This window comes from Notolabrus celidotus, chromosome 15 (assembly GCF_009762535.1).
Source record: "Notolabrus celidotus isolate fNotCel1 chromosome 15, fNotCel1.pri, whole genome shotgun sequence".
Taxonomy (NCBI): Eukaryota; Metazoa; Chordata; class Actinopteri; order Labriformes; family Labridae; genus Notolabrus; species Notolabrus celidotus.
In genome coordinates, this window is record NC_048286.1 from 28,320,616 (window position 1) to 28,337,856 (window position 17,241).

The window sequence follows — 17,241 nt, forward strand, 5'->3', positions numbered from 1 at the left end:
TTCTGTTAAATCAGCTTTTATTGTTTTAATGTATAAAATACAAAGAGCTGTTTGATACACTGGGACAGATGGAAGATAGAAACAAGGCTCAAAGAAAAACAATCTCTTACAGTACTTAATGCTTTCTGTCAGGCACGTGTATAAAGTGTCAGTCAGTCGCAGTGAGGCTGCTCTGTAACACAAAAGCTCAGTGCATCAAGAGTGATGTGCGAGTTTCACTGCAGAAATATGACAGTGGGGAGATAATCATACATATAAAATAAATCTTTTACTCAAAGACTTGACTGAATGAATCTTACTAATAAATAAAAAGATCACTTTGAATGATAATGCGATTCAGATTAACATTACAATCACACACATGATGTTTAGACTGGCCCTGACGCAGATTCAGCCAGCATGCGTCACATGCAAAGGTTACAGTGCTAAAAACAACACGAGTTGTCTGCATACTCTCCATCCTTACACACACTCATACACACACACTCACACACTCACACTCACGCACACAGTCAGTTTACAGAGTTGCATATATTTTCAACCACTCTGTTGAATGTCTCTGGTTGATCGGCATACACGTGGTGAGAGGCGTCATTTATCAGCTACGCAGAGGAAGACAAGAACAAAGGGAGAGAAGACAGACGGTCAGATTAAACGCTCCACCACATGAGGTTTCTCAACCACAGAATATATATGACAACCAAAAATAGAAGAATTTAAAGCTACTTATTTAAGGCTCTTGACTGTTATGACTTCGCCTTCACTCACCTGCACTTTGGTGTAGGACTTTTCTCTGATCTCTGCCACCATGTCCCCAGACGAGCTGTCCACCCAGGATCGAGCCCCGTACAGCATGGTGAGGGGCATGGAGGGGGGCAGCAGGTTAACCCTCTGCAGCATGGGCCTCTTTGCCCAGCCCAGAGACTCAGCCATGGCCCGGAAACCCACCTCACCACTACAAGCAGGAAAGGAAAAAGGTGTGAGGAGGTAAGTCAGATTATCACATGGCATTGTCCTCTTAGTCAAAAATGAGTCCTGTGTTTTCCAACCAAACGTACGTTTGTACATTTCTACTACATTCAAAGCTTTTGGAACTGCCCCAGAAGATTCTCTTCAGTCAGTGGTTGCAACTTGACTGTAATGCTGCGATGACCCTGATCAATAGCCCCCTTTTATAAGTCCACAACACACAAAAGAACCGCCATTATCACGCCTCTGTACTTTTACATCGATCTTGCAAAGGTGTTAAATTGCTGTCCTTGTGTGTCATTATACATCATGTTTTCACAGTGCAAAAAAGGACACAGCCTGTAAACACAGTTGGAGTTTTCACACACACATACACACACACACACACATGCATGTCTTGACCCTGTCACACCTCTGTTTGCTGCAAATAAAGCAATTTGTACTCATAACTATTAAAGTCCTTTTTTGTGGATTTTAATAGCTTGAAATAAGATTTATATCTGGACTTGTCAGGCTTATATTGCACGTAATGAGATATTCTGACCTGAAATGAGACATACACTCAGTATAAGATGTGTTTCTTTTGCAGTCTGAATTTTAACTTTTACTTCCAAAATGCAAAAAGGATTTTTTTTTTATGTCAGCCCTTAGGTTGCCTCTGATGCCTGTACAGTAGCATGAGCTTGTCCTACCACCACACCTCTGAGGCATTCATTTGAAGGAGCATAAATACTCGCCTTGAAGTATCACTGTGAATGGGGTGAGAAAGTGTCTGCACAGAGAAGTTTCAGAGCAAGACTCTCACTTCAGCAAGATCTTGTTTCTATGTTTAACACTGTAGATATCCTACATTTGATGTTGTCACTTGAGCCTGTGAGCACTGACTAGAACTGGGAAGAGAAAGCACATCTCCTGTATTAGCAGGCTCCCCATAAAATCTAGAACAGAATTTAAAATCCTTCTTCTGACCTACAAAGCTCTCCTGGTCAGACACCTTTGGATTTTAAAGAGCTCACATTGCTCTATTACCCTCTAGAACACTACGCTCCCAGCATGCAGCCCTGCTCGTCGTACCTAATGTCTCTAAAAATAGTATGGGAGGTTGAGCCTTCAGTTATCAGGCACCACTCCTTTGAAATCATCTACCAGTCAGGGTCTGGGAGGCAAACACCCTCTCTACTTTTCAGATTAGGCTTAGACAATTCCTTCTTTATAAAGCTTATAGTTAGGGTTGACTCAGGTTTGGACCAGCTCTTAGTTATGCTGCTATAGGCTTAGACTGCCACACTGGGATCCTGTCTTTTTCCCTCTCTCTGCCTATCGCTAACTTTAACTCTTCCTGTCCCATTAAAGTTACTAACCATAGACCTTTCTGGAGTCCCTGAGCTCCCTTGTCTCGTAGATTCCTCTGAGTTGCTGCCGTAGACGTCCTGCTGCTGTGGACGTGCCAGCAGCAACAACAACTACTCACCACTATCATCCCTCTCTTCATCTCCTCTATCCCTCTTTCCAACCCCAACTCGGTCAAGGCTGATGTGGGTCTAACATGAGTCTGGTTCTGCTGGAGGTTTCTGCCTGTTAAAGGAAGTTTGTCCTTGCCACTGTAACTAACTAAATACTGCAAGGTGCAATACTCATGGTGGATTAAGATTAGATCAGACTGAGTCCTGTCTGTAAGAGGGGACTGGATCTTATCCTGTCTTGATGTTGGGTCTTTGTTAATAATTTAACATAGAGTACTGTCTAGACCTGCTAAGTTTGTAATGAGTCTTGAGATAACGTTTGTTGTGATTTGGCGCTATATAAATAAAGATATGATTGAATGATTGATTGATTGATTGATTGATTGATTGATTAAGTGGCTAAAACAAGCACTTTCAGTAGCATCACAGTTAGGAGCTTTAGCTATCCCAAAGGATTACGTTGTAGCTGCCAGCTTAAGAAATTTAAAGGAGCAAAACAGTTTGAAGTGACCAGTCATTTAAACACCTAAACCTGTACATACACAGTATTTACACCTGTAGCCATGTGTGCTGTATTAACCTTGTTTCAGATGCATGTCTATTTCTGTGTCTATTTCTGAGCAGTGCAAACTGGAGTCAGATTTCTTGGACGTGCACACACACCTGGCTGATAAAGCTGATTCTAAACATTATAAATATAAAGCAAAAGATGAAAATGAAAATTATTGAAATTCCCCTCTGCATGTTCTGTGGTACCTGGGTGATTGTGCGTTACAGTGGTAAATATACTGCGTCATGGTGTCGTCATCAAACAGATCATCAAATCTTCTTTTGAAATCAGGACGGAATCTGTTCACCAAACCTGGACCTGAAACAACAGCGTACTGTATAAGAGGAGGGGACAGAGTGTTACACTGCAGCAGACAATATTATAAAAACTGTAACGTTTCTTACCCCATGGGCCGGCTGCTCTGATGACAGCCAGGGGGTTAAAGAGGGAGACTACTGCTGCGATAGCTTTAACCCAGCGTGGAAGGGGCGGCCTCTTCACCACGTCTGTGTCCTGATTCTCACCGCTAGTCTTTGGTCGATCGGGGAAACCCCAGGGGTCGACCAGAATGAGATGTGACACTCTGCAAGAAGAGAGCAGCATACATTATAATAATTTATCAACTGTCATCAGCCATCTGCTTCAGAAGGTGGATAAGTCATGCCTCTCAGCTGGATAACATAAAGGCTATTTGAAAGGGCAAACCTGAAAATATAGTGCATTTGAATCCGGTGTGCATTTTAGAAGTGTGATGTCTTTTTGGTTTTCTCAGCATGTAATCGAGAGTATGAAACATTGACGACAGTGATCTGTGGACATATTCACAAAGCTTCCTACTTCCTAGTAAAAAGTGTTGCTCTTAGTGACAACATTTTTAGAATCATGATGTTTTCTGAGAAGTTAGGTTGACATCTTTCTTAACAGAAGTTATTCCCATGCATCTTCGCCCTTAAAAGATTTCCTGAGGTGAAAAACTGTCAGGAGTAGTCAGGAGGACGTTTGAGAGGCTGAAGAGTTTCTGAAGCTGAGTAGGAAGTAGCAGAAAGATGGAGAAATAGGAGAAATGCACACCAAACAATAAATGACAGTGAGTTAAACAAATGCTATAGATAAGATTGTGTCGTGATCATGTTCGTGCTCAAATCTACAAGTCAACGCAACAACGCAAATCACCAGAAATGAAAGAGATCAGGGCGCAGGTGGCCGAGCAGTCTAAGTGCATCCCCTCTACAGAGGCTTTAGTCCTTGTCGCAGAGGTCGCTGGTTCCACTTCCCCCACTCTCTACTCCCCATGTTTACTGTCTCTCTTCAGCTGTCCTATCAATAAAAGGTAAAAATGTCCAAAAAAATAACTAAAAAAAAAAATAAAAGGAAGTGATCGCAAAATATTTAGCAACAGGGGAAATTAAAGTTTATCTCGCAGTTGTATGTTATTAATTTTATTTAATTTTATTTAATTCAATTTAATTTAATTTAAATAAAATAATCTCATGACAGCTGAGTCTCACATAGCGAGGTTGTTATTAATGACCAAACAAAACTAAGAGAGCAGAATGACATCAGCAGCAACAAGCTGCACAATATGAAGAAAACAACAGCATTAGAGGAGTCATATTCAACACCAGATTTGTATCTGATCACCTGCAGAGGGCTGCAAAGGGAGTTATATAGTTTATCCAATACGGTAAACAACATGCGTAACTGTTTGCCTGCTCAGGTATAGCAGACCTGTGAGCTGAAAACACTGCTTTAACTATCAGCATATGAAGAGACTACAGAGCAGACGGCATGTGTTTGCAAGCTTTTATACTTTTAAAGTATAACTTACAATTTACTCAATGCAATAATAATTACATAAAAAAATAATATGTGATCGGATTCTATGATCAGGCTGATTAGTTTCACCATTCTTCTATATCCGTTCTCACCATAGACTGTGTAAAATAGGGACGTAGTACCCGTGACGTTCCCATCTGTTTCTGAAGAGCTGTTTTGAGGCCATTCGTTGGCGGGAGCCATATTGCTGCTGTTGAGTGATTGTGACGTAAAGAGGCGAGCTTTGAGCCTCCTAGCCAACAGGAGAAAAAAATTCACCCTCTGTACAGTGTGTGCTGATCAAGAAATGAGCTATCCAGACTACACTCGTCTTTTGTACCAGGCTGTAAACATGTTTATTTCTGCTGTAAAGATCAGCTTTTTTGAATTGGTGTGTATGTGGTTTCCGGTACTTCCAGAGCCAGCCTATAGTGGACCTTCAATGAACTGCAGTTTCTGCATGGGACTCATATTTTTAGACCAGAGGTTGCCGCTTAGTTCTCACTGAAACCATTTTTAAAACATTTTTTCTAATTTTGTGGATCAGCCAATCACAGCGTTTGGAAGAATGTGTCATAGTTGGTAGCAACCACTCCTCCTCACTGAGATCAAATAGTGTGTCCCATCCTTACTCAGAGTTGCTCTGAGAGTGTTCCTAAGTCATTCCTGAGCTAAGACTCCTTCTGAGTGTGGAGTTCTCTGAGAGGATTCTCAGGATGTTTGTGAATACTGGCGCTGGACTTTTATTGGCAAGGCTCAGTCACATGCTGGAGTCTTGTAGGCTCCAGGAGGTTTCCAAGCAAAGGAGATCTTTCTGAGAGTGACTGCACATGGCTCAAAAGAAGAAATGCAGGACTTAAAGTAACCAGGCGAGCAAACTCACACTTTCCTTGTTTTTTGTGCAAAGCTAAGCTCACTGTCGGCTTTAACACGAGAGAGGTGTCTAATTGTAGGCAAGACAACAGAGAGGCTCATAATCCAGCTCTAATTAAAACAGTTAATCATTTTCAAGAACTCTACAATTAGAAAAACATCACCACAGAAAACTGTGTGTCTGTAATAAAGATGGGAGCCATAATAAATCATATCTGACTCCCAGGATGTGTGCATGGGTCATAAATGAATTAATTGATTCCTCTGTTCATTCTTCAGATAACAACCTGCTTAATATTCAACACATTCAATAAATGACATCCTGATGTAATCTCTGTCTTCGCTTATCTCTAAGCTGACGTTATTAATCCACACACACATTAAATCACTCCCATGTACCAGACCTTCATTACATCATGTTTGACAAAGTTTCCCCATCATTACCTTGAAGGATACTGGATGGCGTAGGAGGTAGCCAGGTAACCCCCCAGACTGTGTCCCAGCAGAATCATGTTCTCCAGGCCGACAGACTGCCTCCACTGCTCGATGGAGTCCACAAACTGCTCCTCTGCTTTGGCGGCGTCTGAGGGGAAAGAAGGTCTGGAGCTCCTTCCAAAGCCGAGGAGGTCAAAGGCGTAAACGGGCCGGGACCGACTCAGCGGCTCCAGGTTCCTAATCCACAGGCCCACACCTCCTCCAAAACCATGAACCATCACAAGGGGCGTCTTTGTGGCTAAAGGGAGAGTGACAATGATAGATGAGAGAGGGAGGAGTTATGTAACCGTAGCTATTATCTGTAAAGCACTGAGGGATTACAGCTGGTTCCTCCTAATAAACAAACAAAGACATGGAGGAAGGGCGTTACCCAGCTGTGCAGGTTTCTGCGCTGCTTTGCTGGAAACGGTCAAAGTCCATATTCGGTCCTGGTTTGGCAGGGTCACAAATCTAGCCCAGAGGTCATTCTGAATACCTGTCAGGATCAGACAAAAGAGAGGATGATGAGTATACCGTCAGTGAGGTTGTGTGTTAGTTTACAGTCACAAAATAGGTCTCATATTACACATACAGAGGCTCAATGTGGGAGGATGGATATTTTATGAAGGCCAAGCAGCATTTGCATATCATTCAAATATTTAAGGTTACATAATCTGCATGCATAGATCACTCTTACAAGCAAGAATCTTGGACTCTGTAGTCTTTAGAAGAGACATGGAGGTTGGACGCCAGGAAGGCCACCAGCTCCAGACTGAACTGGTCCTGTAAACAAAAAACAAAGATGTGAAGATAAAAGAGAACACGCAGAAGGAATGCATGACTAGAGATGCTGGTGTAGGTCCAAGGTTAAAGTCAGTGTGATCACTGTTTGCATAAAGCACACGTTACACACACCCCGCAGTGTGGCGTTTCACAGGCATAATGCCCTCAATCAAAGTCCATGCTGAGACCCACAGCAGCAACTTTACTCAACAACCATCCAAACAGCCTCTGGATTCTAAGTAGAAATCACAGTTTGCCTTTCTCGCAGTTTACTATTTTAAATTCCTCTATGCTTTATATTCAGGACAGAAACTACCAACGTTGGATAAAATGAGCCGAAGTGTGTGTATAACCCCCCGCCCCCCTCTTCTCTGATTAGAGGTAGAAAAAGAGGCCAGTCAGTCTCACATTTCTACCTCCACCATCTACACCACATACATCCCAGGCCATTTACCTATTCCCCAGTCTCTGGACAATTCAAATCTGCTGAGTCATCCTGACAAATGGCTTGGTGATGAATGTGACTCAAGAGACATTTTATTAAAACTTGATTATTTACAGTGACAGATCTTGGCAACTTTGTTAATTGAGTATTATAAATATTATTATAAATGGCACTGCTGAGGAGTCTTTGTTAATAAAATACATTATATACTTAAAAAATGTTAAGTTATTGTAAGTTGTGATTGGAAGCTTAAAGATAGACTAATTAACACTGATTTTATTAGTATTGTTTATTTTGTTTCAGGTTATTCAATAATCATAGATAATGCCTATGAGCATTTGTGTTACAGAGACATTTATTAAATATCAGATATTTTGTTTTAAAATTGTAATGTTGAATAAACAACATATATGTTAAAACACATATATTTAATATCCTACTACATCTAAGTGTTGTTGATGCACATTAACACAGTACAGTACAGTTTTAAGACAGAGACAGTCATTGCAAACAGCAGGTTTAATGAAATAAGTTCAGCTACCATGTGATATAAGCAGAGCAGCATTGTGCTGAAGGTTGTTGTCGTGTAAATTACTCACTCTGTCTCACAATCTGCCTGTAGAGGAGCTGCGGTCGTAGCAGGATCCATCTGTTAACATATTTCAGTGGCTACATTCACGTAAAGAAGGTTATGATCTTCACAAACACGCTCTTCCGTCCCTGCTTTAACACAACACCACAGCAGGCTTATTAGTAATGTTTTGTAACAAGTACATTCCTGGGTCAGCTGATCAGAATCAAAGATGGTCTATTTAAAAGATGCATCAATGGTACACAAAGAAGTCCCTGAACACCCTGTGTTTGATCTGATGAGGGGTTCACTACAGATATTACATATTTACAAACATATAATCTCCCCATTTTCCTAACTTATAAATAAATATTCTGTTATTTTGTGTTTTGTTTGTTTTTTAACTTTCCCTTCTTTTCATCATCTCCCAACATGCAGGCTTGCTAGTTGTACCTAAAATCTCTAAAAGTAGTATGGGAGGTGGAACCTTCAGTTATCAGGCCCCTCTCCTTTGGTATCATCTAACAGTCAGGGTCCGGGAGGCAGACACCCTCTCCACTTTTAAGAGTAGGCTTAAAACTTTCCTTTTTGACAAAGCTTATAGTTAGAGCTGGATCAGGCTTGGACCAGCTTTTGTCATGCTGCTATAGGCCTAGACTGCCGGGGGAACTGGCACACTGACACACTGGGATCCTAGCTCACACCCTTCCCCCCAACCCCTTCATCACTTACTTTAACTCTGCCTGTCCCATTAAAGTTACTAACCATAGACCTTTCTGAAGTCCCTGAGCTCCATTGTCTCGTAGATTCCTCTGAGCTGCCGTAGACGTCCTCCTGCTGCTAACGATCTGGACTCCAGCTGATACGGACGTGCTGGACTCCAGCGGCAACAGCTTCTACGACTCGTCTCATCACTATCACTTCTCTCTCTTACTCCCCTCTATCTGTCTTTCCAGACCCAACTCGGTCGAGGCATGATGGCTGTCTAACATGAGTCTGGTTCTGCCTGAGGTTTCTGCCTGTTAAAAGGAAGTTTTTCCTCACCTCTGTAACTAGCTAAATACTGCGATGTGCAATGCTCATGATGGATTAAGGTGGGGTCAGACTGAGTCTTACCCTGTCTTGAAGTTGGGTCTCTTTTCATAATTTGACATAGAGTGGTCTAGACCTCCTATGTTTGTAAAAGCGTCTTGAGATAAAGTTTGTTGTAATTTGGCGCTATACAAATAAAGATTGATTGATTAATTGATTGATTGATTGATTGATTGATTGATTGATTGATTGATTGATTACTGACATTTTAACTTGTTTAGTAAAAAATGAGTAAAATTAAATATGTCAAAAATCCCCATAGCATAATGATAATCATAATGATATTTTATATTAATTTTAGGATTAATGATAACTTGTATAAAAAAATTGGGATTGAAGTCCAAAAACTCTGTCGTTTAAAAAACCATCCGAGTAAGTCATTACTTTAATTTTACACCTCTTTGTCACAGGGTGGGCGGGCCTGTAAGCTCTGTAACACCGGGCTCCGTTTTTCGTTCCGTCTGACGGACTACATTCGCTGCAACGCCACGTCTGCTTCCGGTTGATGGGGACACGTCACTCATACAGCAGAGGAAGAGGACCTGTGCAGAGCTCGTTTGTTAGACCAGTTTGTGCACATTAAACAGCAGCAATCATGTCGAATTCAGTCCTCTCTGTTATCTCTCGGTTCCTGGAGGAGTACACCACCACGACGCCCAACAAGCTGAAGGTGGTGGACTCGTATCTGCTCTACATCCTGCTGACAGGAGCGCTACAGTTCCTCTACTGTCTGCTCGTCGGCACCTTCCCCTTCAACAGCTTTCTGTCGGGCTTCATCTCATGCGTGGGCGCTTTCATTCTAGCAGGTAAATGCTCAGTCAGTGAAATGTTAAGATATTTACCCATCCCATAAAACAATGTGTCAGTGTTGACGTTTCCAATGCTCCTCTGGCCTCAGGTGTGTGTCTGCAGCTAGATGCTAACGTTAGCTAACCATAGTTGGATGTTATGGCTGAAGTTGTAAATCTGAATAAACTGGAAATAGATTCAGTGGTTATAGAGAAACACTTCACACACACTAGGTTTAGAAAAGGTTTAAAGGCACTCTCAGTTGAAACTCTACCTTAGCCTAGCTCACCTTGCTAGTATACACCTACCAGTAGTTCGCTTTATGCAGAAGTACGGAAGCCCTTAAAGGACATGCTGCCATATCTTTCATTTACTATAGTTTCCTGTGATTAAGAGTTCATTTCTGGTGTTTTCTGGAGACTTTGACTCATTATCTCACTATCCTGGGATATCAAAGCTGGTATTCACATTATAACATGAATCCATCTCATTATCTTGAGATAACAAAGTTTGCTTTCTCATGATAATGGGATATTATTCTGGGAAAACAAACTATTGGCTGATCATCATGATAGCCCAAATCTTGATAAATGATGCAGTGATGGATACACCAATTAATTAAGTGTAGTCTAATTATTTGTTTGTTTTGGGTTTTTGAAACTCTAGGTGGGTAAGAGTCATGATAATTAGATCTGAAATGTATGCACCTGAATCTGGCCTGGCTCTGCAAATTGCAAGTCTCCTCCCAAGGGTCTGGGGGCTGCCTTTGCAGAACCGGGCCTGAAAAATACCACTCTGTTGGTACCCACAGCTGCTACCTCCACGACGCCCTAACGTCATCGGCAGAGGCAGACCACAAGCTTTCTTAAAGCTGGGGTTGGTAGTCTCGGAAAACTAGCATGAATTTGAACGTAGCATGTCTTCAGGACTCCGTCTAACCCCTCCCCTCCTCCCTCAGAGCTCCTCCAAAACGACGCCCCCCCCTCTCACATGCACGGGCGCCGCTGACTTGCGACCATATGATGGTGACTGATTCATAACCGGTCCTCACCAAAACATTATCATAGTGAAAGTTAAAAAAACAAACAAACATGGCTGCTGTTAGTACTCACAACTGTCATGCTAGCATTATCCAGTTGTACCGGTGACACGATATCAGGAGAAAAGTTATAACACATATAATACTGTAACAGCTCTACTGTTTGTTAAACCTGTTCAGTGTAGATGTTCTTAATTCCTACAGTGTTGACAGTCAGTGAAGGCATCAGGAGAGGTGTAGAGTGTGCGAGCTGGAGAGAGGAGAGACAAGAGGAGAAGTTCTTCATTCATTCAAACATTGATTGTTGCTTTGTTGGTTGTCGTGATCACGGCCGACAGTGACCGGTTATTAAAACTCAACGTGTTCACGAATCGGCTCATCATCCCTACAGTGTCCGGACGGACGCTACAGTACATCTACATTTTCTGTAGGACTTACTGAATGTCATTCATTCTTCTGCTTGTCAGAGTCCCCGTGGTGAGAGCTTTTTAGACTCTGATCCAGACTACAGTCCTGAGCAAAGCACCTCATCGGGTCAGAGGGGACAGGCCCGAGGACAAGCGAGAGGGGCAGTCAGTAGAATCAGGGGAAGCAGAGGCAGGGGACAGGGACTCGGAGTGCACGCCGGGGAAATGTACGCGCAGGAGGTGGGCAGAACGGCAGGACGGGATTTGAATGGTTTAAAATTTTGGGACCCAAAAACGGAGATTGGTTGGTGTTTTCCCAGGTTTACTCTGGCTGTAGATAGCAGCTTTTCTTCACTCTTTTTTAAGAACACATTATGTATTGATTACCATCAGGACATAAAGATCATTTTAACCAGTATAACAAAAAGTGTATCTAAATCTGATTACCAACCCCAGCTTTAAGTCTGCATATAAATACCGTGTCAGACTACAACATTCTCACAAACAGGAATACTCATATAACTGCATACCCACATTCAGAATCCCCCTTCACATATCTCTCTTCTTCCTCTCAATTTTCTTTTCTCTTTTAGTCTTTATCTTCTCTCTCTATTGCCTCTTTCTCTTTTCTCTTTCTTGACAATATAACTGAGTAATAGTTTTACTCCCTTCCATTACAGTCTCTTACAGTTTAAAGTAGTCTATACCTGATAACTTTATTTGATTATTGCTTTCAAAAACTACCTTTTCTTTTCTGTTCTGTTTAATATCAAGCACTTTTATGTCTTTGCACTGTTGCATATAAAATAAAATAAACAAAAAAACACACACACAAAAAAAAAGATCTGAGCTGAAATCAACTTCTTCTTATTGTAAAATAGAGTCAATCAGAAGCATGGGCTTCCAAATGTCCTGCAGTTAGTCGTACCTTCATGAAGGTGATACTGTATAGCTCTAGTTATAAATGTAAATAGAGAGGATTTGATTAAAAAAGCTGTTTCACTTAAAAAATCATTTCCATCCGAGCGGATGAGCCTATGAGACTGAGTTCTGTGAACCATGGTAATGAATCTGAAAACAACTTGGTCCCGATAATGAAGGAAAGTACAAACCCCCCTGTATGACAGTAATAAAAGACCTCTGAGCTCCACTTTTAACAATAAGCCAGGTGTGATTTAGCAATGGGTTGATATAATGACATCTTTGTTTATTGCACCGAGTGCATGATTAATTGCTCGGCTGCAAAATGCTGAGAAAAAATCAATCCAAAAGGTGTTCACAATGAATGGAGAAAGAGAGCTAGAGAAACTAATCACTGTGAAGAATCTGTCAGCAGAGAATATTTGGCTTTTCTTTAATAAATAACTTAAACCTTTAATGTTAAACCTGAAAGGATATTTATCAGAATAGTTGGTAATGAATGTTTTTGTCTATTGCCTGATCAATTATACCGTTTTAGACTAAATATGAGACTTTAAAGACCCTATAAGACTATTTATGGGTTTTGTCAAGTTCAATCTTACAAGAGGTTTTTAGATTCCAATTTAAAGTGATCCACTATTTGATGGCTTCTGGGCTGAAGTTACAGCACATATTTCATGGTAATGAAATTTTTGTTTGTAATAGCCATGATGCCTTTGTATGTCATTCATTCATTCATGGGATGAACAACAACTGCTCTTTTTTTCCCTTAGTGTGTCTTCGTATCCAGATCAACCCACAGAACAAAGGAGATTTCCTGTCCATCTCCCCCGAGAGAGCCTTTGCTGACTTCTTATTCGCTCACACCGTCCTCCACCTGGTCGTGATGAACTTCATCGGTTGAAACAAACGTGCATCTGATTCACAGTGTCCCCCTCTGAGAAGGTATGTGTTTGAAAGAGGTGAATATAAAGTTAAATCATTGGATGTCAATATTAAAGGAGGTAAAGTTTCAAGTTGTGAGGTAAAAAGGGTGTTTGAGTAATTCAAGGATGAAACTACTGACTGCTCTGATAGCCTCTTTAAAAAGTTGCATGAGAATTAAGCAAGAGGGACACAAGATTTGTCAAAATTGTGACATCATCGCCGGATGAATCTCATAATAAATGTAACACTTACCAAACAGAAACTTCCTGCGCTGTTGTTTGGTGCTGGAATTTCTTTGTTATCTTCCCAAAGTTTCTGAGTCAGAATTGGGGTCCAAATCATACGACCATATGTCATCATTTACCATTTTAAATAGAGAAACACGGATTAACTCAATGGTGACAGGAGAAAAATTATAACACATATAATACTGTAACAGCTCTACTGTTTGTTAAACGTGTTCAGTGTAGATGCTCTTAATTCCTACAGTGATTGACGGTTAGTGAAGGCATCAGGAGAGGTGTAGAGTGTGCGAGCGGGAGAGAGGAGAGACAAGAGGAGAAGTTCTTCATTCATTCAAACATTGATTCTTGCTTTGTTGGTTGTCGTGATCACGGCCGACAGTGACCGGTTATTAAAGATCAACGTGTTCACGAATCGGCTCGTCATCCCTACAGCGGACGTACGGACGCTACAATACATCTACATTTCTGTAGGACTTAGTAAATGTCATTCATTCTTCTGCTTGTCAGAGCCCCCGTGGTGAGAGCTTTTTAGACTCTGATCCGGACTACAGTCCTGAGCAAAGCACCTCATCGGGTCAGAGGGGACAGGCCCTAGGTCGAGCGAGAGGGGCAGTCAGTAGAGTCAGGGGAAGCAGAGGCAGGAGACGGGGACGAGGAGTACACGCCGGGGAAATGTACGCGCAGGAGGCGGGCAGAACAACAGGACGGGATTTGAATGGTTTAAAATTTTGGCACCCAAAAACGGTGATTGGTTGGTGTTTTCCCAGGTTTACTCCGGCTGTAGATAGCAGCTTTTCTTCACTCTTTTTTAAGAACACATTATGTATTGATTACCATCAGGACATAAAGATCATTTTAACCAGTATAACAAAAAGTGTATCTAAATCTGACTACAGACCCCAGCTTTAAAGCCTGGAAATGATCACAATACTGTTTCATTAAACATCTTTTCAACAAATCAGACATACCACCATGACACTGCGTTCATATTTAGTTGGTTTACCTTCAAGCCTCGGCTTTATTCTGATCATAGGATGATAGTTCAGGCTTTTAAGTAAATTCCCTCATGTTGAGCTGCAACACTTTCTTTCCGTTCCTCTTTCAAAGAACTCACTGATCAGTTATAGTTGAACATTCCTCAATACTGACTGAAAGCTTATGCTCTGTTTGTTTGAAATAGTTGAAAACCAGACATGAATGAAGTTATGATGAAAGACACATAGTTGAGAGAAAATATTCTTTTGGACTCTCAGTGTAAAAGAAAATAAGAACATTTCTTTCAAGGATAATGCACGTTTATTGTTTCGTCTCTCAACGGACAATAAACGGGAGAGTTGTATGAACTCGGGGGATGTTTAAGTGGGTTTTTTGTACAGAAAAAGCATTATTGTAATGTTTGTCTTTATAAAACAAGAAAATACCAGCGTCCCTGGGGTGCACTCAGTCACATTAACTGTTCTTGCCAGTTCATCTCTTCATTCTCAGTGGAACAGCTCCAGATAGTTAATGCGACAAGATGCACTTCCTTCCTGCTCCTCCTGGGAGATCCACATCAAACCCAATATTGCTTTTGCCTCGCTAGAAAACAGTGTTATTAAATTTCAGAGTTGGAGGCGGGTCAGAAGACCGCAGTGCGTCCGCTTGTTTCTCTGTAGTCTCTAAATAACGTCTCCAATAACTTCAGTGTCAATAACCCTCACACCTCTCCTGTTTGTTTTCAGAGATCATGACAACAGAAGTCGTCAGCCCTCCCCGTCAAGACATGAAGCTTCATGTGTCCCTGTGCCACCGATTCGGAGTCCCATACCAACAAAAAACACTGCAATAGAAGCATCTCGACTCATATGATGCAGTACAAGTTTTCTTACTGATAATGGTTGATTTTCGTTCATTTTTTTTATGTTAAAATTTGTAAAGCATTCCCTTTTGCACTGAGGTGAAGAATAAAAAAAAACAATGAAACTTTGACTTTTATTATTTACCATCACATTTAACATTAAATAACACAGTGAGGATAATAAAGAGTATGTCATGTAGTCTGAAGACCCATAAAGGATGAATTTGACCTTTTTAATACAAAGACAGGAATAACTGCGAGTAAGAACATTTTTATATTTCAGGTGTAAAACAGAGAGCCAACAAGGCCGGCAGCGTCATATTTCCAATATTCAAAGCAAATATGAGAAACTTAAATTTGATATTGATTTTGGCAACCCATAGCGACAAATCAAACTGTCTTCCCTTACTTCCTCGGAGCCTTGACTGTATATAAATATGGATGACGCACCTTTATCTCCTCCCATTGATAAAATGTGAAGCCAAAACAGCTCCTTAACAAGTACTGAGTTGTTGCATTGTGGAGTCAGGATATACAGAAGTGATCTAGCTGGTGGAACTACTCTGAAAAATGAACACTTGCACATAAATCATCATGATGAAAACTAGCTTCTATGGCAGAAAGCACGTTTGAGAAAGTAAAGTGAAGTATAATTCAATTTTGAGTTTGACCCATGTCCCATCTGTTTATAACAGAGGGATCTGACTTTGTGACGCATACAGTTGTGCTCATAAGTTTAAATACCCTGGAAGAATATGTGATTTTTTTGGGCCATTTTCAGAGAACATGAATGATAAGAGAAAAACTTTTTTTTCAATCATGGTTAGTGGTTGGTTGAAGCCATTTATTGTCAAACAACTGTGTTTACTCTTTTTATATCATACTGACAACAGAAACTACCCAAGAAATAACACATTCTGCCAGGGTATGTAAACTTATGAGCACAACTGTATTTCTGCCAGCCACCAGGGGGAGCTCTAACAGTTTTGGCTGTACATGGAGGCAGCAGTTGTGCTGTCCATGTTTTTATGAGTCAATGATCCCGACCTCTAGATGTGAGTAATGTTTCTTCCAATGCAAAACCTGATCCTGCGTTCCTTGGAAACGGGCGATTCTAGGATCGGATGTTTATGCCTTCTGAGCCGGGCAAGATCAATTTCACTGTTTTGTACATTTTAATGCAATTTCATTCCCACATTTGTGAAAGAAAAGTAGAACACTTTTTGGGAAAGTCTGTGACTAAACCATCAAATCTGATAAAGGAGAAATGGATTGGAATCATAAAAGAAACCTATGGTAACCCTAATTTCTGGGGAAAGACAACTCACTTTGATACAGCAGCTCCTCAACATATACATAAACAGTAGGTATGTTTCTGGAGTAAACCAGCCCTATAGTGAGTACAAAAAAATTCCAATAATTGACATTGGGGTTATTTTTTTGGACTTTCATTTGAAATGCAATACACAACATGTAAAATGCGGTGGAGCTGCTGTATTTTTGTTGTTAAAATATTACGTTTCAACCAAGTACTGTATGGTTTGGAACTTTTCTAGCTTGTTAAAAAGGACATACAATAAAAAAGAAATCTCTCAAATTTTAGGGGTGCTGGGATTCAATTTAGATGTGCTTCAGCACTCCCCAAAATGGGCTAGAAACGCCTATGCTTGGAAATCATGCTGGGCAAAAGCTTACATCAGTAGAGTGCTTTAAGTGTTGACAGTCATAACTGAATATAAAGAGATGGTCTTCCTCTTTATGGTCTCATTTGTTTTTGGGGGCCCTATGCAAGATTTCAACTAGTGCCCCCTATCAACTCCACCAATCACATCACATTTCCACCTCTTCCCTTGTCGTCTGCTTGTCTTATATGTCTTTACTTGTATTTATTTATTTATTGTCTCTCTTGTAAAGTGTCTTTGAGTTATTTGAAAGCGCTATATAAAACTTAGGTATTATTATTATTATTATTATTATATACACCTAAAGAAAACAGACAAAGCTTTATGTTTTACAGGTTTTCTTTATTTTAGAATAAAAA

At 40.7% G+C, this 17,241-nt stretch overlaps 2 protein-coding genes across 2 annotated transcripts; one reads left to right on the plus strand and one right to left on the minus strand.

The window, feature by feature from the left end:
• Positions 1 to 8,161, minus strand: abhd4 (abhydrolase domain containing 4, N-acyl phospholipase B). Its single transcript, XM_034703756.1, has 8 exons — positions 7,972 to 8,161; positions 6,842 to 6,927; positions 6,536 to 6,640; positions 6,115 to 6,403; positions 3,387 to 3,565; positions 3,189 to 3,300; positions 769 to 955; positions 1 to 602 (listed from the first exon to the last, which is right to left on the minus strand). Exons 1-8 carry the CDS (start codon positions 8,019 to 8,021, stop codon positions 513 to 515), a joined length of 1,098 nt encoding a protein of 365 aa, XP_034559647.1. The 5' UTR covers positions 8,022 to 8,161; the 3' UTR covers positions 1 to 512.
• Positions 8,162 to 9,495: 1,334 nt separating this feature from the next.
• Positions 9,496 to 15,325, plus strand: dad1 (defender against cell death 1). Its single transcript, XM_034703020.1, has 3 exons — positions 9,496 to 9,841; positions 12,965 to 13,136; positions 15,085 to 15,325. The coding sequence occupies exons 1-2, from the start codon at positions 9,631 to 9,633 to the stop codon at positions 13,093 to 13,095; spliced, it is 342 nt and encodes a 113-aa protein (XP_034558911.1). The 5' UTR covers positions 9,496 to 9,630; the 3' UTR covers positions 13,096 to 13,136; positions 15,085 to 15,325.
• The last annotated feature ends 1,916 nt before the right edge of the window (positions 15,326 to 17,241 follow it).

Excerpts from the sequence above, each read along its gene's own strand:
- dad1 (XM_034703020.1), top strand. The coding sequence starts at position 9,631 with ATGTCGAATTCAGTCCTCTCTGTTATCTCTCGGTTCCTGGAGGAGTAC. Across the intron at positions 9,842-12,964 it reads GGGCGCTTTCATTCTAGCAG|TGTGTCTTCGTATCCAGATC; the intron begins GTAAATGCTCAG and ends TTTTTCCCTTAG.
- abhd4 (XM_034703756.1), bottom strand. The coding sequence starts at position 8,021 with ATGGATCCTGCTACGACCGCAGCTCCTCTACAGGCAGATTGTGAGACA. Across the intron at positions 6,404-6,535 it reads GCAGAAACCTGCACAGCTGG|CCACAAAGACGCCCCTTGTG; the intron begins GTAACGCCCTTC and ends CTCTCCCTTTAG. Across the intron at positions 956-3,188 it reads TGTAACGCACAATCACCCAG|TGGTGAGGTGGGTTTCCGGG; the intron begins GTACCACAGAAC and ends TCCTGCTTGTAG.